The sequence below is a fragment of the Tigriopus californicus genome, chromosome 3, assembly GCF_007210705.1.
Source record: "Tigriopus californicus strain San Diego chromosome 3, Tcal_SD_v2.1, whole genome shotgun sequence".
Lineage (NCBI taxonomy): Eukaryota > Metazoa > Arthropoda > Copepoda > Harpacticoida > Harpacticidae > Tigriopus > Tigriopus californicus.
The window spans coordinates 3,529,328-3,550,732 of record NC_081442.1 but is presented as its reverse complement, the minus strand read 5'-3'; the positions used below and the strand labels follow the sequence as shown (position 1 = coordinate 3,550,732).

Here is a 21,405-nt window from a genome sequence, read left to right as displayed (position 1 = left end):
TAACAGATTTGCATTTTAGGACACCCCAGCGGTGGTGGTGCACAAGGTGCCGTCTTTAATGCCCAGTTACAATGCCCTTAACAAGTTGGGCATACGGGGTCGTGGGGGTGGAATTATCGGGGTTGCTCATCATTCCACAACCACGAAGAGAAGGAAAAGGGCAGGAGGAGGGTGAGAATCCGCCAACCTGACCACAAGAGCGACCTCAAGGCAAGAAGGCGACTCAATTTTCCCCATTAGGGCCGGTTTTCTACCCTATTTTTTTTTTATTTTGAAAATCAACAGATAGTTTGAAAGTAATTAACTAGCATTTGAAGAGTTTCATTGTCAAATAATGAAATTCAGGAGAATTCGGAGCTGTATGATTCTTGAGTTGTCCTCATTTTGTTTTAACTTACGGTAGTTATTGAAATATCATACCTTTGAGGAGGCAATTTATTGTTTGACCTTTTTTATTTCAATTTTCAACTAATTTGATTATCCTAATTCAATTCAATTTTGGGTAAAAAATCATTACCTCACATGGGTTATGGTTGGTTGGCATAGTCAAGTATAAACGAATTGTTTGAAGGAAAGGTCGTAAAGTCAAGCACCTCTTTTGGAAGAGTCGTTCGTCATGATAACTTTGTTGAGTTTTCATTTAAATTATCCGACCCTTTTTCATGGAATGAAGTAATAGAATGGAAGCAAGATGTTTGCGATATCCGTATGGAGCCGACTTGAACGAAGGGAGGGCAAAACGAACCGAGGTGTCAAACTCGCATTGGATGTACTAATCACAAATTGGGGAGTATGAGTATTGTGTGTGGTGAGACTACATACATGACTACTACTACTACTGCAACTATTCAACGGCGAAGCTGGCAATAAGGCATACCATCATCAATACCACCACCTTCTCTTCCACCCTGGATGCGTAGCTCTTTGATGGGGTGCGGGGAAAGTGGGGTTTCCCTCAGGGGTGGTTTTCGCCCCCAAAAACCGTCCCTGAGATTACCTTGGAGGGTGAGCCTCTGAATTTCATCAATCTGAATCAGATCATCTACCTAAACACAAGCACATCCCGTTCCTTTTAAGAACTCATAAGACATGAAGCTCAAGGTGAATAGTCTCAAATCCATCTCGTTATTAATCGGAGTGATTGGCGCAATTCATTTCTATTGTTTTGATTGCAGTTTCTCCTAACCCTGGGCCTTTGCGTAGCCTTGTGTCAGTCTGCAGTTATTCGCAAGAATTCCCGCCCAAAGCGGACTTTAGGTCTTTTGACGGCTGGAGGCAGTGCGGTTGGGGCTGGATTGGGCGCGGCTGGAAGTGCGGCTGCCACAGCCTTCGGCGTGGCCGCATCCGCCAAGCCTCTAATTCTCTTGGGACTCGGAAAATGTGAGTGCTTTGAAATAATTGGCGAACCATTCTTTAGCTATCCCAAAAAATACCAAACTTGATCGACTTGCGTTTTTCATGTTCTGCTTATTATTTTATGTTCTTATTATTTAGCAATTCACTTTTCATTTCTTTTATTCATATGATTTCTATTAGTCTAAGGAATTTTCATGAATTAACTTTTGGATTTGAAAAACCTCTAAAAAATTTTCTCCTTGAACTTTTGAACAAAACGACGACTGAAGTATGAACACTCGAGTAGTTCCGTCTTGCTAAATCTTGCATAAATGCACAGGACAAGATGTTTTGTTAATTTACATTTTGTAAAGCAAGCAACTCTAAATAAACCCTCCCCACCTCTCCCAAACCCCTAACCATTGCAAAAAAATTAGCCATAAATATCCTCTTGACCATCGCTGCCATCGTCTTCATCAAACCTGATTTTTAATAGAGGCTGAGTAATCACATGACGTGTTCAGACACTTTCCTACCATAATAGAGTAAGTCGTTTTCTCCCGATCTTTTTTCAGATGCTCTCCTGAACATGCTTTCGCGACCAGGCAGCCAAGTTGGAATCACTCTAGGATATAACGCTCCCAACTATCAGAACTACGCCTCTTACCCCTCGGCAGCAGGATCTCAACCTATCGTGGTGAATGATGGTTCTTATGGGTACCCGTCGGCCTATGAATACACCCAGCCCCAAGAGCCCATCTTTGTGGAGCAATTTAACGAATCACCCGTCTATTACGAAAATGAATGGTGAGGGCCTGGCGTTGGGAAATAGCATCTTGACACGAATTTAGGAATCCAATTGTCGACAAATAAAACTGTTACTACCTCATTATTTAATAAAATTCCTTGTGGAGACTTGGATGGGTTATTATTGACTTCAAGTCTTCTTTTCGGTCCAAAAGATAATTTTGTCTGAATGAATAGTACTAGTTGAATAACACGTACGTTCGTAATTGGTCGTCTCGAATGGGTTTATCTTCGTCCCGAGAATAAGTCGCCCCATAGTGTGCAAAATATGTAAATCTATTCAATTCAAGTGATGAGTTTTATGGCTTACTACAGTTGATCTCGTCTTTTCAGTAACAAGGAATTGCACACACAATTTTGAAGATTATTGTGAATCATAGCAAGATCTCTGACGAACATTTTGTTCTGTGGAGAAGTAAAATCTGTTTGATCCTTTTAGTAAACCACCTTTTTCTTTAGTATTAAGAAAGGCTTTCTTCACATTTCTCAACTGACTATCAAAAATATCATTAGTATTGAACTAACGCTTTCACCGAAATTCAAATAGGACGTGTTTTTTTGTCTCTTCCGTAAAGCAAAATCAAAATCTAAGCGCCAACTCTCATACCATCGTAATTTGAGGCACATGAAAAAAACGTTGTTGATTCATCATTGATCCCATCCAATCATCACGTGATATTTGAGTCTTTGCAAACCTAATCTAGAGGTACCCCAAATATCTTGATCAGTTGTATTATTGTAAACCTGTCCAGGCAGGGATTTTCCCGAGTGAATTGATAGCACAGAGCTTAATTCCTTGAAACTTAATACACGCACAAGCCTCCCTTCGAAATTGAACCTCAAACAGGAGGTGCCTGTAGTCGATCAAGGAGGAAGCATTCCGCATTTGATAAGAAAGTAGCCGGAAACAAAAGAAACTACTGGATCATAGAAGTGTTCAAGGGTTCAACCAAATTGTGTACTGAAATGTACTGTCCATGCACGAGCAATCATTGAGCGATTCCCACTCAACGGGAAACTTTTAGACTAACTTTTTGTTCTCTTTTTCCCTGCAATCCAGACACATTGAGCTGGCTCGTGTTTTATTTGGACATTTCAGTGGGACTCATTTCTGGTGAATTCGTGCATGTGATCGGAGTGAGTCTCGACACGTTGGTGAGAAATGAAGCTAATTCTGATCTTAATTGCATTGGGGACCGGCGTTCAAAGTCAGGGGGATGAGATCGTTTTTGATTCCGAGGATCAGGATGTGGAATGCAATTTTTATGAAAGCGACTACGCCGAAAACTGTCATCATCGAAATTATCCCAATGGACAAACTTTGAGACAAATCTTGGGTGGTGGAGAGATTCGGGAGTGTTGCCACGACAATGGATATCTATTCTTCGACCATTGCGGGGTGAGTAATAAAAGATGATAAGTTAAGTAACCAAGTTGTCATGATTAGTTTTTGTGCTACCCATTATATTCATCAAGTAGTTGCATAAAAAGCATTAGTGATCAAAGAGGTAACTTCTTTAAAACATTAGGTTTGTTATAAAAACATTTGAGGCTCACTCAACTCAAGTTTGCTCGCACAATTTACAAAAATTGGCTCGAAAGATATCATGGCCAATTGAGGTACTAAGATACAGTTGCGTTACCCATTTGAGTAAGATGAACCCATAAAAAGTTCGGTTTCGTTTTAAAATATCAGTACTTGTGGTCATTAGTGAAGAAAGCTCAATTGAACCTTTGGCATGGAAAGGTCCACTGCCCACTTATGACAGGTCATACTAGTCGCAATCCCAGCATGAGCATTAACCAAGTATTTGCAATACTCTGGAGTTTGTTGGTTCGATTCCAAGGCCCGCTAACCTCATGTACCTCGTGGTAACTAGAAAAATCAATAGTCACGGCTAAATGGGCTGAGGATGAGCTAATCTGTTCTAGTATACTATTTGTCATTTGCTTTGAAGCAGTTCTATTTCAATCCAGACGAGACCGTTTGGTGGAGAGGAGGTGTGCGGCTATCCTTTCCAAGATCCTACTCATCCCAAGTTCACCTTGCTCTGTCCATCTCATTGTACCACGGGCAATCTGGATCGCTCAAGCTTTGAAATCCTGCCTAATGGGACTTTACATAACTTGCCCTCGGACGAGTATCGCACCACCGAAGAATACTGTGTGGCTTACCATTGCGATGACACCGAAACCGTGGGTTGGTCTATCAAAGCTCAAGTGTGTGAATGCGCCGATGAAGACCAGATTGCCCAGGTCAATGCTGCGATCCCAGTGGATCATCCTCGATGCTGTCCTCAAACACTTCATTCGGACATGGAAAAGGGGGACCTAGGGTGTCCCAGAGATAACACGGGGACGGAAAAGGCTTTGAGTTGCTCATATCCGAACATGTGGTATGATATCAAATGGTCGGAGGTGACCTTTGGTCCGACTCAAGTCAGCTTTCCCATGGCTTTCAACGGAAGCGATGTTACTCTCCGGAGAGACGATGTGGATTATTGTTTAGGGGTGGAAAAGAATCCTCGCACCAAAGAAATCGAATCCAAATTCATGTACTGCCACACCCCTTGTTTTGGACAAACACCATGCATTAAGTAAGTGTTCACCGGACGTCTTGTTCTGGGTACTAAGTATTATGGCTTCCTTCAATCTACTTTGCTTCTGATCTATGCAATTTTCCTTCTTACTCGAAAAGAAAGAGAACTAATGCGAACCACTAAATCAAAATTGATGTTTCAAATGAAGGACTGCAATCAAACGCCATGTAATAATAATGATGACATCACATATTATAATAGAATGTTTCAAGTGAAAGCTGAGAAATTGAAGTACTCAATTAGCAAGGCTTCATGTCATCGATTGTCTTAGTTGAACCCCACAACTTCTTCTTCTTCACTTTACAGTAGTTGCACTATGCCCGGCGAATTTAGGACCGACAGCCAAGTCCCTGACAACATGAACTACTCAAACCTGATTGGATATCGATTTTCCAACCCAAGCTTTGGTTTGGATCTGGAACACATGGACAAATTAGCCCCTCTTGGACGCTTGTGTCCCAAGGGCCACGATCGTAATAACCTCTTGAGGCCTGATCTGAGATGCTCGGATGAATTCATCATTGAAATCGGAAATTCCACCCAACCCATGCTGAGACTTCTCAAGACGAACGAATTGATCGGGAACTTTTGTTTGAACTTCCAAGATGCTCACACGTTTGGCGTGGAACTGTGCCAACCCATCAGAAGTCATCCAACTCGATTAAAGTAAGTGCATTAAGAGATACCAATGTCTTGTTATTGATTCATGATCCTTAAGGTTTATTTCCACAAAAAAGTATATTTACTGTACCTAAGCTCGACTGTTGTTCAACATTAATGACCTCACCGAGCCATACGTAAATCCCAACTCTTGCTTGTTGATACTGAACATATTCCAGGTTCTACCCTTACATCATCATTGCTTCGAGTGTGTTCCTTCTGCTGACTTTCGTTGTTTACACGATATACCCGAAACTCTTGAACTTGTACACGAAACTGATGCGTCACTTTGTCTTGAACATGTTAATAGCCTTTATCATCCTGAGCATTAACCAGATCACTATCCTCAAGGACATTTCCACATTCATCTGTCAATTATCTGGTACGTTTTGCTTTCGACTTGGAAATGGTACGTACGGGGTGCGTTCAAGATCAAAGTGGATTCGCTTTACATTTTTTGATTATTGGTTTAATAGCTTTGGTAGCCGTAATCAAAGTGTAGTTGGGTTTAGGTGTTTGGAGTAACTTTTATCAAATTTGATTTCTGCTAAATCTGTCCATGATTGATATGTTTTCAATTGGCAAAGCTTAATAACCCAACACAGTCCTACATATTGACACCTGATTTCATACTCCATGAAATTTGCATCAAAAAAGCCTCTGTACGCCACTCACGTACATTGAAAATGGCAAGAATCTTTAGAGATAAGGTTCTGGGGCAGAACGAAAGAGCGTCGTCCAAAAGCTTTATAATCAGATTGACCTACGTCCTTGCCTTTGTGAGGTCGACAACAATATCATTCTGAACTTGGCACGAGTGGAGTCAACATGCTCGGTTCAAATAAAATTGTTTAAACATGGTCAGCAGAGGCATAAAGAAATTGAATTTTTTCAAAATATGCTTAAAATGCATTTCAGATCTTGCAGTTCAAGGTGCTGAACCACTTATTCAAAAATTACAAAACGCATTCATTTTAATCTTGAAAGCACCTCGTACACATATCGTATACACGTTCACATACATAAAAATCATGAGAATCGTCGATATGTTCCAGCTTTCGCCCAACAATATTTCTTCCTGACGGCATTCATGTTCATGACCTTGATGAGTGTGGAGGTTTCGCTCCAAATTGGGTGAGAATGTTCGATTGGCGGTCTTTGAGCTTTCAATGGGGTCGAATTTCGTGGTATCACAATGGAAGTGCTTTTCCTCTTTCTTTCTTTCGTCTTTTCAGTGGCCGTGGAACAAGCCGTTCCAGATATTTGAAAGAGAGAATTGTCGGCTATTCAGTTCCAATCTCGATCACATTGCTCACCTTGTTGATCGAAATCGTAGGTCCCAGTTGTTCCACTTACCGTCCCAGATTTGCTGAGGAGAGATGCTTTTTCGCGGATAGATCCGGGAAATTTTTTTGGTTCTATTTGCCCATTACGGGGATGCTCGTGATCAATATGGTCATGTTCGTCAAAGTGGTGATTGCCATGACCAGGGTGAACCAAGAGAAGGACAAGTTCCAATTGCAGAATCAAAGTGGTGGTAAACGAACCGAAAAACGAGACAGGTTAGAGACAAAAAGCGTTGATCAAACTGGTTGGTTCAAAGTGCTCGGAAATGGATCTTGCAATTCCAGGTCCTTACTTTATATTCGATTAGCCATTGGTATGGGATTGATCTGGTTCTTCGAGATTCTGGCTGGCATGTCCAATCTAAGAGAGGAGTTTTGGTAAGTGACACTGGTTTCATTCTTTCACAAAATGGCATCCCTGTGCCTACTTCAATCAATCAATTTGTGAATTTACAACACCTCAAAGAATATTGTAGAAAGAAGGAGAGATATAATAAATGGAGGAGTAATGTACAAAAAAAGGAACACAACTGGAATTACTTTTTGAAAAAGGGCAATTCAATTACAACGCATTCTTGGGCATAGGTCACCTGTAGCGTTCGTTTTGAAATTTTTTTTGAAAGAAAGACGTTTGCCCATCAAAAGAGGGGTGACGAAATTGAAATCCAAAATGAAGTTCAAATAATCCCAATAGTAATTTTCAAAATGGTATCAAAAGTAGTCCCAAAGTATTTTGCTCAAATGCGGGAAACCTTTTTTTAAGTGGGATCTTGTTGTTTGCCGCTTTTCTTGAGCATGAATTTGACAATTATTGGGCTATTGAAGCAGAAATGGAAGATGATGTCACCATCAAATTTTGAGAGGTCACTCATACTTTTGAGGCTTACTAGTTCTCTCTTAAGGGATTCAATCAGAGTTCAAGTTCATTCATTCATGAAAGAAATGGTTTACGTAGCATTGCAAGTTAAAAAAACCGTCAAAGTGCTTAACATGCTTAAAAAATCCGTTTAGCCGAACAAGCTGTTTTTGGGCTTATTTGTTCTACGTTAGAATCTTCTGTTTTCACAGATCACTTTTTGAAACCTTAGAAACGTTTTTTGTATAATATTGCGCGTTGTATATTAGTGTTTTAGTACCTGTACTGGTTTGAAAAATACCCCAGTGACCTCCCAAAAATTGTGCTGATATTATCAGACACTTGCTACTTAAAGGAGTCAATTGCTTTATGCACATGGTATACAGGGTTAGGTTTTTAGACTTTGTCGAACATATTCTGAAATTCTGCAGACACCATAAGAGCGCAGATATGAACTGTTTCACCAGGAATAGCGATTGTATTTATCTGCGTGAAAATTGTATTGCTTTGCACATAGTTCCTCTTGATGCGTGAGATCTGGTTATCCGGGTATCATTTCTTACTTATAACAATACTTTGAAGCAATTGACCTGAAAGATGAAGGCTTTATTCGAGTTGTCACATTCGTACTATCAGACATTAATTTATAGAATAGATTTAGCATGGTGTGTAAAGTAAACTGGACGCCTATATAATAAATCCGGATGTCGCGGCCGTTGGATCTCCGTCTGTAAGTGTGGCCTTCTCCTTTGAAAACTCTAACATTTCGCTTTTACATGCACTATTAATTGTCTGGTTTTGATTCCAGGCAAGAATACATTTTGGAAAAATAAATTACAAAGTACTACTTATCCGTACTTTTGCGGAGAATTGCTTCGAGCTCTTTTCTCAAAATCTGATCTTTTTTCGCCCATGAAGTCCTGTATAACCTATTATACGCTCACTGACAGGATCAGGTCGCTTGAGAATCATAGCTTCCAAGTCTCATCCTCTGTGAAATATAATGCCCAAGTTCAACTAAACCTGATGCGTCAATCCGTAGTTGTAAACAACGAAACTTTCACCTCCATAAAGATGATTCCATACGCTACTTCTAAGCCTAAAATTAATGGATGTGCTCTTTTTTGCGCTTAAGGAATTGCTGTCTATGTTCGTCAAGGTTCTGAAGCTTTTCCTGAATTCCCTCAGATCACTTGTATGGTGAAAGCAAAGTTTGTGAAGGCGTGCTTTTCCTGTTGCACTAATTTCAATATGGGTCTGAATTTGACAAGTCAAAAGGAACTAATTTTTACCCCACATGCTTTCCAGGTACTTTACGGACATATTGAACATGTGTCAAGGGTTCTACATTTTCTTCGTGTTCGTGTGCAAGCGAAACGTTTTCAAGGTCATTTTCCCGAACCGCGGTTCGGCTAGCCGCAATGGAGCCGCCGTTGGTCCCAAGTTGGGATTTCGAAACTTGAGCCAAAAGATGAAGAAAACCGAGAAGCAAGATGGTTATAACACGAGCAACCAGTCCAAGGCCTCGGAGAACAACACCAAAGGCACTTATCTAGGCCAAACGACGAGTGGGGCTGCGAATAGTTCGGCCTGATTTTAGAGTGTGAATAAGGAGCAAGAGAAGATCAAACCCAATACTAGTGGGAAGCAATATGTTGGTTTCAAGCCCTAGGTGATTGCATTCACTTGTCAATGGTCCCATTGGCTTCCTATTCGTACTCGTTCCTAACTGTAATAGCCCAGAGGGAAAGAAGGGACTCGGGTTCCACTTTGGAGGACAGATCACATAATTCGATTGGGACAATTCGGTCCCCAAACTTTTCGCCGTGCTCGCTCCAATTTTCCTCCCGTTTGTTTTCCAGGCTCATCTGTCCCGTGTTCTTTCGAATCCTTTTAGGACTTGCCGTTAAAAGAAAAAAGCTCTCTAAATACAAGATCCGATCCAAAAGTTTTCGTTTTCTCCATTGTCCCATACTTTACGCCATTGTGAAAACATATTCGAATGGACGAATTGGCGAGTTCCTCCAATATTTACCATTCATGCTATTGGCTTGATAAGCTTAAATTCGCCTGGAAGTTTTTCGTTTCCAAAGTATCTCAGCAATAAATCGAGAAAAAATAATCTTCGAGGTTTACTCGGACAGGAAAAAGTGATGTGAAATATCTTAACTTGAGATCAATTGCTCGTTTAAATACAATGACCGCTCAATTTAAGATTTGTCTTTCATAACATTTTCCAAAGCAGATGAAAAAAAACATCCGAAAATTGACGCAAATTTTCTGCTTTACAGATCTTAATTTGGATTTGTTTTAACCTATGCCACATCTTGTCTTACTTTTTAGCTAAATGAATTACTCCACTGCGATATTTTGATTAGTATTGAGGAATGGATTCTTTGAACCGAGATTAAACTCTTGGCTAACGATAAGGGCTTACTTGATTTAGTATCTAACGAAAAACCAAAGTTTGCAAAGTAATTTTTGAGCCCTTCTAATTCAAGGTTTAGTTGACATTTGAGTGTCAAGTTCCGATATAGAAATGCTTAGGGTGCATGAATTGAGGTCCAAAAAGGGTTTATTTGTTATTTGCTAACATAGTATTTCTAGTGGGTTTGCCTGTTCGACCTTTGCATAGTTTAAGGTCTAATCATAGCCTCAGAGGATGAAGAAAAACTGCGCAAAGTATTAGATGAACCACTGGAATATGGACGGGGACGCTTGGTTTGGGAATTAGCTTTTCGCGATTGAGTTAACACATTATGTTCTTCTTCAAATGAGAATGATCCCAGGCTACAACAATTACTCATTTCAATTTTCAGCTTGATCGAGCGAATGGATCAAAAGTTATGCCGTCTCAAAAGGCACTACATAGCTCTTCAATAAATGAACGAACTAGCCCTCTTGTGGTAATTGATTACCAGAAGGGGGCTAAGCCATTCATTCTGTGCTCTGTTATGTACTGCACTTTGAGAGGGCATAACTTTTGACCCAGTCGTTTGATTGAGATGACATTTGAAATACGCAATTGCAGGGATCTGGGGCCAGCCTCATTTGAAGAAGAATTTAATTCATTGACTCGAATTGGAGTTGCTAATTTTCAACCTTGCCATCCCCGTCCATACTCCAGTGGTTCATGGATGAAGCAAATTCACATAGTGGTTTCCCTACACAAAAGAGACTGCACCCTGACTCAAAAGAACGTTCCTTCTTAGATTCTGTGGTTATCCTCTTGGAAATATAGGGTCTATTTTAACCATTGATCCTCATTAACTTCTTGTGCATGCACGCTGATTTTAGCAAAAACCTTTTACATGATTAGCGTTTGTGGTGGCACAGGCGTGTTTTTCTTTTTTTGTTCTTGGCATGTCGCAAGAGGCAAATTTTACAATCGTAGCTTTCATACCTGCTATGAGAGACCTTCGGTGGAGAAGTTAGCCCTTTATATATTTGTATATTTCTTTATAATTTGTAGATTCACATAAATAAATGGTCTCTGATCCTTACAGTTCTTTCGATGTTAAAGAGTCGTGAGGATAAGCTTCAAAACTCTTACATTGCACTATAACATTTCATTTTCCCAATTCTTCACGCATTATATTATAATTTGCCAATGACATATTTCTTTTATCTTTCATTCGAAATTGTTTTCGGCACAACGCAATTTTGTTCAAATATTTTTGCCAGCCAATGCAATACCTCTGACTAATTGACAACCACTAGATGAAGATTATGATTTATCAGTCATACTTTTAGATCATTTTTTTACTTCAATCTTTTCTTAAGACTTGATTTGCCAATTTTCTTGAACTTTGTTCTTGAAATGTCAATCAATTTGCCACTTGGTGCTATGATTTGCCTTTTTGCGGCTTAAACGCACTTTTTTTACTTTCCAACAATCCCTAGCCCAGGTCTATATTACAGATTATTTATGCAGGCATTGTTTTAATGATATTTCAAAAGAGATGAACCACCTGAAGTTCGTTGACATCATCTGGATTAATTATCTTCATCAGAGATGTTTAAAAACTGAAATTGAAATTTGTGACAGATGCACTTCATAATGCCATACGCAAAAGAATAAAGTGTGTTAGGTCACAAACGCAACCCTTTGTATTTGGCTTGATCAAAAACGACTTGCGTCGTGGTGAATTTTGAATGATTTTGCCTCAGAGCACGGTACAGTAATGCAACGATGCTAACGAAAGCATCAACTGCTTTGAGTTAACAGGTTTCTGCTTGATATTTTGGCCTTGCACTGAAACAATGGGATCTTGATAATTGAAGAGATGTAATATTGAAAGTTTGTGTAAAAAACAAGATCCTCAAGGCGTTCAGGAAAAGATCACTTTAATCATTGAGAAGCAAAGGATCGCAATGGACAAAACTAAATAAATGGAAAAATTGCTTGGCTTTTTTTTAAACATTTTTAGTTTGTCAATGAAAAGGGACACTTTGGATTAAGATGGTGAAAAATATGTCTGAGCAAAATAATGCAAATCTTGCCAAAAGATTAAAAAAGGATTGATCCCACTCGGATTATGATGCATGCACAGTGATACCTATAACACGCACTTGTTTGCTCAAGAAAGAAGAAGAAACTTCAAAACATTTTGCCTGAAATTTGGTTGTCCAATGCCTAAAAACGGTAAGGACTCTTATATTTTGGTAAAACATTGGGAAAAAGCTTAAAGTCATATATAAAATGTCTTAAAACCTTTAAAAAATAACGTCTTATAATGGTCATTTTATCATTGTTGACCACAAATTAGATTGAATCTCACATTGAAGTTTGACTTGAGTCGATGAACGATAAAAAAGTATTCTGTAAGTAATAAATAACTACTGCAATGAGTGACAAATTTCAAATTTTGGAGTTTGAAAACAAGATAATGAAATATTTGAATGACTGCGCAGTGAAACTTTTTATTTTCAAGCAAAGAATATTGATAACATTATCTTTTACTTTTTTTTAGATTTTAAAGAAATGATATGACTTCCTTGAGTCATAAGAAAAGAAAACCATTTTCTTGGTTCGGATTTGAAACATAAGTAGGTCCTTTTTTTTACCCAATTTAGTTCAAAATGCAGATTTCAACCTGTAATTACTCAGCATGTGCTTCATATATGTTTGTAAAAGTTCATATCGATACGTGATTTAGAACATTGAAGTTAATATATTTTGGAAAATGACACTAATTTATGTGCTTTAAGTGATAATATAATACATAATAATAGGAGCTACTTTAAAACATATTTTTTCTGAAAATTGTTCTTTCAATTAAAAGAAACCACTCAATTAGCATTTTTGGCGTTTAAGCAGCCATTTCATCAAAATTCATGCCCAGCGTGGAAGATTCACATAATTGTTAAATCGTGTCCCATTTCAGTCTCTGATATTTTTCAGCCTACCTAGACATCGAGTAAATCATATTTTGTGGCATACATGTACGAATTCATGCCACATCTTTCTCAGTTGTTTTTCAAGAGGTCCAAAATTTGCAAAAATGGGAAACTTTTGGACCCCTATATTTTTGACGGCTAATTGCATTCCAAGTGGTGAAAATTCATGGGGCTTTGCCTTCTTGTTTGCCTCCCAAAATAACCTCTTCATTTAAAACGTCATTCTACATATCAACAGGTCTAGAACACCTGAAGACTGGAAGTGGTTCATTACTTTTGCAACACTTTATACGTACAATATCACTCAAGAGAAATAACATATATCGATAATTCGATAGGCAAAAGTGTATTCCTTGGGAACTATACAAATCAATTCTAAAAGGGCATCTTTGAAATTCAGACTAAACACTGTTTTCCAGGATGGAGCTCTTCTTCCGGTAAAGCAATGTAGGACTGGTGAACCACGAGCTTATGGTGATCGCATGCGGGACTAGAAGAACGCAGCCAATCACCAAAGACGAGCCAATAATAGACAACAAGTCCGGATAAATATGGAACCAGAAAAGCTCAATCACGACCACCATGGGGATCTCGGTGCTCCTAAACATGCTCGTAACAGTGGGCGTGGCCATTTTGTTGGCTAATACAATAAAAAGTGAGGCCGAAATGCTGATCAGGTTTGAAGTCAGGGTCATGGCCAATTCGATTTGCGGAATGCTTGCGAAATCATGGATAATCCGGTTCGGGAGGGGTACGAACAATAAGATAACGGAGAACAAGATGGTGGCAAAGCCCATGTAGCTCATCAAGATAAAACTGTTAACGGATTTGGCCTTGGCCACGCACACGTTGCTGATACCGCTCGCAATCGAGGCGATAACCACCAAGATCACTCCAAGGGTGAATTGGGGATATCTCTCGCCGTCTTGATCGGAATTGGGGAAAAATACTGCTGGTTTGACCACAAGACAGACCCCAACCAACAGGATTGGCATGAGTAAGCACTTGAACACCACGCCCTTGCGTTCCTTGAGCAATAATACAGAGAATATGATGGTTGGAATAGGCGAAGTGAAACAGAGCACGATGAACTCCTGGACAGGCATCAGACGGACGGCAAAGGTGCAAAGAAAAACCATCAATGAGTAACCCAGACCTTGGAGAATGAGCCAAACCATCATGAAGCGTTCCATGGGAATGAGGGCGTATCCCTGACATTTGGCAATCAGTACACAGACTGGTACTTGCATAAATCCGCGCACAAAAATGAGTTCACCAGCATTCAGATGGTATCCTCGGATTATGTAGTTGTTGAAAACGAGCAAGATATTGGCCAAAAGGGCGAACATCATGCCCATTAGCATTGGGATCTTGGAAGGGGCGGGCTCGGAAGACAGGGTCGAATCCATGGAATCGTTCAAATTGACCCGGGTATAGAGGCCAGGCGGAATGAAGCCATCTTCTGACAACGATTTCTCGTTACTGGGAAGGAGTAAGTCGGTGCTCTCGTTGGATTTGTCATGGGCATCCAGGACGAGGTGTTCAAAATCGAGAGAGTCATCCAGGGCATCCACCTCCAAATTAATGGGCGAAGAGCTTCGGGGCCCAACACTCACCGTCATGGTTGCCTTGATCACCTTTTCCTTGATTTTGACCCTCTTTTGCTTCAAACCTTTCGTTTGTTGGTATGCATTCTACGAAGATGGAAAGCCGGAAAGGGTTACGCACCACCTTTTCTCGAAACAATCTTTCCGCCAACAAACCGGTCACCCTAACAAACTGACTAACGCTGGTCTGTAAAAAACGCCAAAGGTTGAGATTGAGATTGATTGAGCCGTAACCTTTCCAAAGATTAGGAATTTTATTTAAAAAGAGATCCAAAGAATTGGAGCACTCTTTTTAAGAATGTATATAACGCAACTATAATGCAACATAATTACCTGCTTTGTTTATTAACTGATGATGCTTTCGCACTTCTTCTAAATGCAAGTCTCGTTTTCCTTTCGAATCGAGTTTCCGACTCGTTTAATGTCCTGATTTGATCTGGTCCACCAGAAATTCCTCAAAAACACTGCACACGACAGTTGTGACGAAATGATCGCAGGATTGAGTAACGTTGGCGAACGATAACGACACGGGTTTGTACTCAATTTCTCGGTCGAACTTTCGCTAGAGCTCACCTGAAATTTGAGCGATGAAGACGATCCCAAAACTGCTCCGCCGAGCACAGATCGAAGTTGCCTCGGTTGTTGTTACTGTTGGTGATGTTGTTGGCAACAACCCGAACCCTTGCGTCCTGGGTCGGGTGTTAAACGCAAATCTACGACGCCTCCTGACGACGAGACAGACATTTATTAATTTGAAAGAGCACCAACGAGACCGAGACACCAGTCAGGACAACGGGACACATGGAGAGAATGAGGAGGACAATCACGGTCAATAAAATCCCCAACAGTTTCTGCTTCCGTTGCCATTTTTCACTCTAAACTCAATCCTGCTATTACTGAGCGATTTAGAAAGAGCCAGTCTCGACAAAACACTATTAACGCGGACGTACGAGTACTAAGTATTAACGTACAGCAAATGGAACGTTTGAGTGTAACCTTAAGACTGAGACGTCGGAATCGAATGATGGACAAACAGACCAAAACTTGGGCATTGTATCTTTACCTTGCCTTCAGTTCACATTGGCCTTCAAGGACACGTATTCGATCAGCTGATTGTTCCAAGAAAGCCCCTCGCCAAGGTTTCAGTTGGTACATACACGAAGAGAGAAGGGCTCCCTATTGCCTAATACTTGAAGGCGAGGCGACGCGAGTCTTTTCGTTGCTAGAAACATCAGTTCTTATCAAGGTATTTTTCTTGCTTCTTCACTGCTTGACTAGAAAAAAAAAGGATCGAAGAAGCGGAAACGATGGAAAAAATATTCCCAGGTAAAGAACATCGAAAACCGAAAATGATCTGTTGAAAGCCTTGACTAAAGGTTCCGGCTGTTCTTCAAGTTATTGATTAACATATCGCTTTATTGAATGTCTTGAGCTTGTCAGTTCCTTCTTGGGTGGGTTTGTCCGATGCAAACTATCATCAGAGTTTGGTCGAAACAATTCTCTCACAGAGCCGCAACAACAACCCACATTGACGCCGATAGACCGGCATATTTCTGGCTCTAACTCGCTCGCTCTATCTTCCGTGTACCGTATGTCAAGGTATATTAACTCCATCGACAATCTCGCTTGTTCGAGATATCCTCAGATATTGTCAGCCTCTCTTCTATCTAGGCCTGTTTTTTTTCGAATCAAGGCCCCCAAACCCGAGGTGTGTATCCATGTACAGTAGGTACTTGTATGTCCGCAACTTCACTCCTCGTCGATCCTCCTCCCATCATCCCATATCCGCTTCACTGATGTGTGTTGATTCAATGTGCATGAAAGAAGGACGACCCTGGTGGTTATAAGTGCCCTCATATGTCAATTTGAATCAATTCATGTCTTAAAAGCCCCGAGCTAAAACCTCGATCAGGGCAGGAACAGCCCAATAATGAACATAATCACGATTGTGTCGAACGTGAGTTTGTGAAATGGAAAAAAGTGGGATTCATTTTCATCGTTTTTTGCCCGGACTCAAACCCGTCAAAGGATCAGTCATTCCAGGGGAAAGGAAGGGGTCATAAAATGTTGGTCAAATATCACGAAGCGTCACATTGCGATGGCGTCGCCAGGCTAACTAAATGTGGCCCCCAACTACCGCCATGAACGTAGTACATCCATTCGGGAGAACGCATGAACAGAGACCCTTGTTTACAGTTCTTCATGAACATTGGCACCACTCGATCCATGGACGTTCAAAGAGCAGCAATGGCGATGATGCCATGATGCCCAAATGGTGAAGAGCCTTGGGGCGGGCGGATAGGCGGGCAGCTTTTTTTCTGTCGGTAATTTGACGGTTATGCAAATGACGAAGGATGGACTATTAGAAATATTGAGACCTACATTAAGCTAACCGATGATGACTCGGGACTTGGGGAGCCCTGGTTCGTGCAAATTGTGGTTTCAAAAAGCACCGTTTTGCTCTCTGGATCAGGTTCTCACGATCGGCAAGGATCCGATGCATTTGATAAACATACGTACATGCGGTGGGTGTGTCAATACAGTAATTGAAAGTCAAAATGCAGATGCATCTTGATGTGGGTGCTTCTTAGCTAATGCTCAATATGAATTCGGCTTTTATGTGATCACATCATGTCCATTCATCAAAGGAACTTGCACAATGTTTGACTTGCTCATTTTACATGCGGCCATCCATGTCTTAGTTTGGCATAGCTGGGATTCCATTCTTCAAATACCCATTGCCATGAAACCAATCTGGGCTTTGTCCATTCAGAACTTGTTCACTTCGTTCGTTCTCCTCGAGAAAAGTTGCAATGACCCAACACCGTTACTAAATTCACCAATCTACTGTAGTCACTATCATCATCATCATCATCATCATCATCATCATTTTAACAATCATTTTCAATGCTTCAACGGGGTCTTGCCAAACGTAATGAGGACGTGACATGCAAAAGATATCTCTACAAAACTATGAGGAGGAGGAAGGGGAGGAGATAAAGCCAGCAACCCAAATGGCAACACTGCTCAAAGAGTTGAGAGTCATTTCAGGGAGCCCCTATTACCTCATTAGTCAATATTACACTTGGATTATATTGCCATGAATTCTATTTTGCACAAGTTCGTCAAAGTCAAAATGGTTTTAACCCATCACGTCGTCGGTCGGAATCCAAAGGCAGAAACGTCGGTAATATTGAACTTCGAATTTGAGGAGTTTGTGTGTCATCTTTCATCTTGAGATTTGGAATAGCGCATTCAGATTGTAAGTCATGAGCTGCATTCTCGACATCAAGCAACAATTGACCTTTAGATGATATTGCTTCCGGCCAAGGAGGCTGAAGATTTTTCCCACGAAGTAATAGCCCCCTAAACACTAGGGTTTTCATGTCCAAATAATGATATATCGATCGGGGGATTTCTAGCGACGCTATAGTTTTAATTATTAAAATTGCCACACACATTCTAGCTAATGTATGTTTTGACAACCAAAGGACACAATATGTACGACATTCGAGAACACGAAAAAACGGGTTTTTTTTGTAACATTCATTGTCACAGAACAATGAAAAGAAAAAAAAGGAAAGTAAAATCGCCTTTATCGCTGTTTTTTTTTATATCCAGACATATTCATTTATCTGGGCTTGGAAATTGACTATTGTGGCCAAAACCGTTTCATGCTTTCAAGTAGGTGATCAAATGGAAGCTTATAATCCGTTGGAATTTATTTTCCTGTCAACATATCCACCATTCACATAGGGTAACCACGGATTATTGTTCAGCATAATGATTGCTCTCCTTAAATGGACCTATGGCCAAAAATCTCGAAAGGATAACAAAGTCAAGGAATGATGCATTTCTATCATTTAGATTGCCAAAGCAACATGGCTTCGTTGACGTAAATAGCTTGGATAAAGGTATTTTTTTGCAATTCCAATTGAGAAGTGATCTCATTTCGGGTGGGCCGCTTTAGAATTGATGTGCATTAAACTTGATAGTGGGGGAGATTGGGCAGATTCAATCTTCTATGATGACGAATTTTGTTTTTGCTTATCTGTTGAACTTCGCAAGTCGCAACCTAACCGTCCTTATAAAATAGCAACAACGACTAATTTCCTTAAGATCGCAACTATAATTGAGCCCAATCAGTCTCTCCTTCATATAAGAACCAATTGCTACATTAAGTGGGTATCGTTTTGTTGCGTATCTTTTCGAACAAAATTGGTGTTTGTTTTGCTACAATTTTAATTCGCAAATCTGACAGGTGTGACTTTTTCATCACGCACTTATTCAAAACTTCCGTTTTGCCTGACTATGTTCGATATTAGAACAAAATAGGTCCAGTATTGGAAATGACATGACAAGAAACATATTTTGAACCTAAAACATAAGCCCATCCCAAAAAAAAGAAAAAAATAAGCTAATCGAAATCAGAGACCTTTGACAAAGCTCAAAACATGTGGTTCCGTTATGTGGATCCTCTGGCAGATCCATTTCAATTTATCGTCATGTCCTTTTTCGGTGGCATGTTGTGAGCAAAATAACTCAATATATTTGAGCAAACTGAGCCATCTCCATAAAGAATCATTCGTCACCATGCCTGATGGAGCTGTACTCCCATCCATGATGATTATGATCCTGATAACGACCTAAAGATTGATGGTGTATCGCAATTGACGAGATTCAATCGAATCCCTATACCGAGCATGAACAGTACCTACATAGTCCTGTTTAGAGCCGCCAACGAATTTAGAGATCACGCATTGACACATGTGGGTGTGAGTGCAATGGTGCCATTATGAACGTCATTATCGTTACGTACTGTATACGTATGTGTACTCACTATGAAGTATACGAGACAGGAACGAACCATCACAGCCCTCGTTGAACCATGCATTCATTTTAGCTCACGAAGAGAGCCTATGAATGCCAGGCAAATTGGTTGGATTCAAATTTGCCAACAAACCTCAGTGGCATGTTGCCACCACCTTGTTCTAAAAAGTTTAATTGACAAGGCAAGTTTATCGTACAAACGAGCTAAAGTGGAGAACATCAAGGTCACTTTATGCTGGGGTTTCCCTCGTGAGGTTATTGGAGAACCTTTGGATTCAAACAAGAGAATGATTATTTAGAACGTACCTTTGATTATATTGGGAGTCATCAAATTCAATTTTAGCATCCACTACCGGCTCATGTTGGTTGATATCGACTAATGATCCTCCGGCAAAAACGACTCCCAGAATCGTGACACCCAAGCATTATAGTCCTTGTGGATTTAATGAAGTATCAAAGATTGACCCAGGATAAGTATAGTAAATATGCTAATTCCTTTTGTGGACAAACAAGTGGGTGAAAACGTTATGATGAGAAAGATTGGTCTCTTGGTTGCTAATTTCGGACGACACACTCATTCATTAGTGAACTAATAGTGTAAAGTCGTATCCTCCATCCTTAGTTTGCTGCCATGAAATTTGATCCGATTTTGCAACCCAAGTCAACCCTTTGGTAGATAAATGGAACATAATCAACTTTGACCAGGATAAGCTCGATTTTGACTCGGAAGACTTAGAATGTTGCTGTGCACTTGATGATTGATCGCTCAGCAAGAATCTGGCTGACAGTTATATTAAGTAGTTTTCGTTTTCGCATAGCCTCTTAGTTCTACTTCGTCCAACTATTCTTTTTGAAGTGTGAACGGTTAACGTCACTCAACCAGATGAGCAAACATTCCCGAATTCTTAGCGAGGGATTGGGTCCTTTGTTAAAGACGACCAATGCAAGAAGAACCACCACTAAAATCATGAACTCGTCAGTTCATCAACAAGTCTTGTGTTCTCAAGTCCTCTCTATTAAGCAAATGGTCCTTTGTCGCCATGGATTGGAGTCGTGGAACAACCTGTTGCGTCACCTATCCCGACTTAAATCTTTTTTTCTTGGCCTCAATGACGGTATGATATTTACAGGCAGGGTGCGTCTCTTCCCTGATCCCTGAAAAATTCTGATCGACGCCAGACCACCAATAAAAGAATACAGTATATAGAGTGACAATTTGACAGACAGTGAAGAATCTGCGTCGGAGTTCTTCCAGGTTTTTTCTTCATGTCTTTCTTGTTCTTGAGTCTTCATATGTCACGCTGATGATGGTGGAAGATGCGAGAAGAGGTCTTGAAAGGTATAATTAACCTTCGTTTTATTCAATTTAATCTCATGACATCTGTGATCATCGAGGTGGGTTGCATGATGATATGCATGAAATGCTAAACCATCCAAAATGATCAAGCTCAATCCAAAGAGCAGTTTTTTAAACCAATGGCGAAGAATGGAAGAAAGGAATAACTGGAATGAGGGCGAGCGTCACACCATTTGACAAAAAGTTCCCGACCAATATTTTTTCGGATGAAACAATCAGATGGATAAGAACGATCCATTAAGACGCTTAAAAATATACCAGCAACAAATATTGCAGTATTATAACAAGTGAGCTCATATTTAGGGCGAGGAAAAGTATACCATTTTGGCTTTGAGAGGAATTTCAAGCTGAAGCGCACAAATGTTCAGTTGACTCCTTCAAAGAGGAAAAAAAAGAATCTTGATTGTTCCAAGAACAGTTTTATTCTCTTCCAAATAATAAAAATACCTTTTATCATTTTACCTTTTATTTTAACACATAGACTTTGATATCGTCTCCTTTGTTCATCGCGATTTAGCTCCCTTTCTCTCTCTCTTCATTCGTTGATTGCTAGTATAGGGGTTATTAATGAAAACACAATTTTGTTGTCCTTCTTTAAATCAAATTA

At 40.1% G+C, this 21,405-nt stretch overlaps 3 protein-coding genes across 4 annotated transcripts; 2 read left to right on the top strand and 1 right to left on the bottom strand.

The window, feature by feature from the left end:
- The first annotated feature begins 943 nt into the window (after positions 1-943).
- LOC131877976 (uncharacterized) lies at positions 944-2,281 on the top strand. The gene is made up of 3 exons (XM_059223840.1): positions 944-1,101; positions 1,176-1,380; positions 1,911-2,281. The coding sequence occupies exons 1-3, from the start codon at positions 1,090-1,092 to the stop codon at positions 2,144-2,146; spliced, it is 453 nt and encodes a 150-aa protein (XP_059079823.1). The 5' UTR covers positions 944-1,089; the 3' UTR covers positions 2,147-2,281.
- A 700-nt stretch (positions 2,282-2,981) lies between these two features.
- Positions 2,982-9,726, top strand: LOC131877829 (uncharacterized). Of its 2 annotated transcripts, XR_009372918.1 has the most exons (9): positions 2,982-3,541; positions 4,120-4,739; positions 5,049-5,408; positions 5,582-5,784; positions 6,458-6,536; positions 6,638-6,964; positions 7,034-7,126; positions 8,913-9,276; positions 9,467-9,726. XR_009372918.1 is itself a non-coding variant. In XM_059223633.1 (8 exons), exons 1-8 carry the CDS (start codon positions 3,305-3,307, stop codon positions 9,196-9,198), a joined length of 2,205 nt encoding a protein of 734 aa, XP_059079616.1. In that variant the 5' UTR covers positions 2,982-3,304; the 3' UTR covers positions 9,199-9,726. The 2 variants fall into 2 exon arrangements, 1 of the variants encoding a protein (XP_059079616.1); XM_059223633.1 differs by having other exon boundaries at positions 8,913-9,726.
- Positions 9,727-13,334: 3,608 nt separating this feature from the next.
- On the bottom strand, positions 13,335-15,694 carry LOC131878154 (uncharacterized). The gene is made up of 3 exons (XM_059224051.1): positions 15,675-15,694; positions 14,945-15,336; positions 13,335-14,798 (listed from the first exon to the last, which is right to left on the bottom strand). The coding sequence occupies exon 3, from the start codon at positions 14,624-14,626 to the stop codon at positions 13,406-13,408; it is 1,221 nt and encodes a 406-aa protein (XP_059080034.1). The 5' UTR covers positions 14,627-14,798; positions 14,945-15,336; positions 15,675-15,694; the 3' UTR covers positions 13,335-13,405.
- Positions 15,695-21,405: the final 5,711 nt, after the last annotated feature.

Excerpts from the sequence above, each read along its gene's own strand:
- LOC131877976 (XM_059223840.1), top strand. Across the intron at positions 1,381-1,910 it reads TCTCTTGGGACTCGGAAAAT|ATGCTCTCCTGAACATGCTT; the intron begins GTGAGTGCTTTG and ends ATCTTTTTTCAG.
- LOC131877829 (XM_059223633.1), top strand. The coding sequence starts at position 3,305 with ATGAAGCTAATTCTGATCTTAATTGCATTGGGGACCGGCGTTCAAAGT. Across the intron at positions 3,542-4,119 it reads TATTCTTCGACCATTGCGGG|ACGAGACCGTTTGGTGGAGA; the intron begins GTGAGTAATAAA and ends ATTTCAATCCAG. Across the intron at positions 6,537-6,637 it reads GAGGTTTCGCTCCAAATTGG|TGGCCGTGGAACAAGCCGTT; the intron begins GTGAGAATGTTC and ends TCGTCTTTTCAG.
- LOC131878154 (XM_059224051.1), bottom strand. The coding sequence starts at position 14,626 with ATGACGGTGAGTGTTGGGCCCCGAAGCTCTTCGCCCATTAATTTGGAG.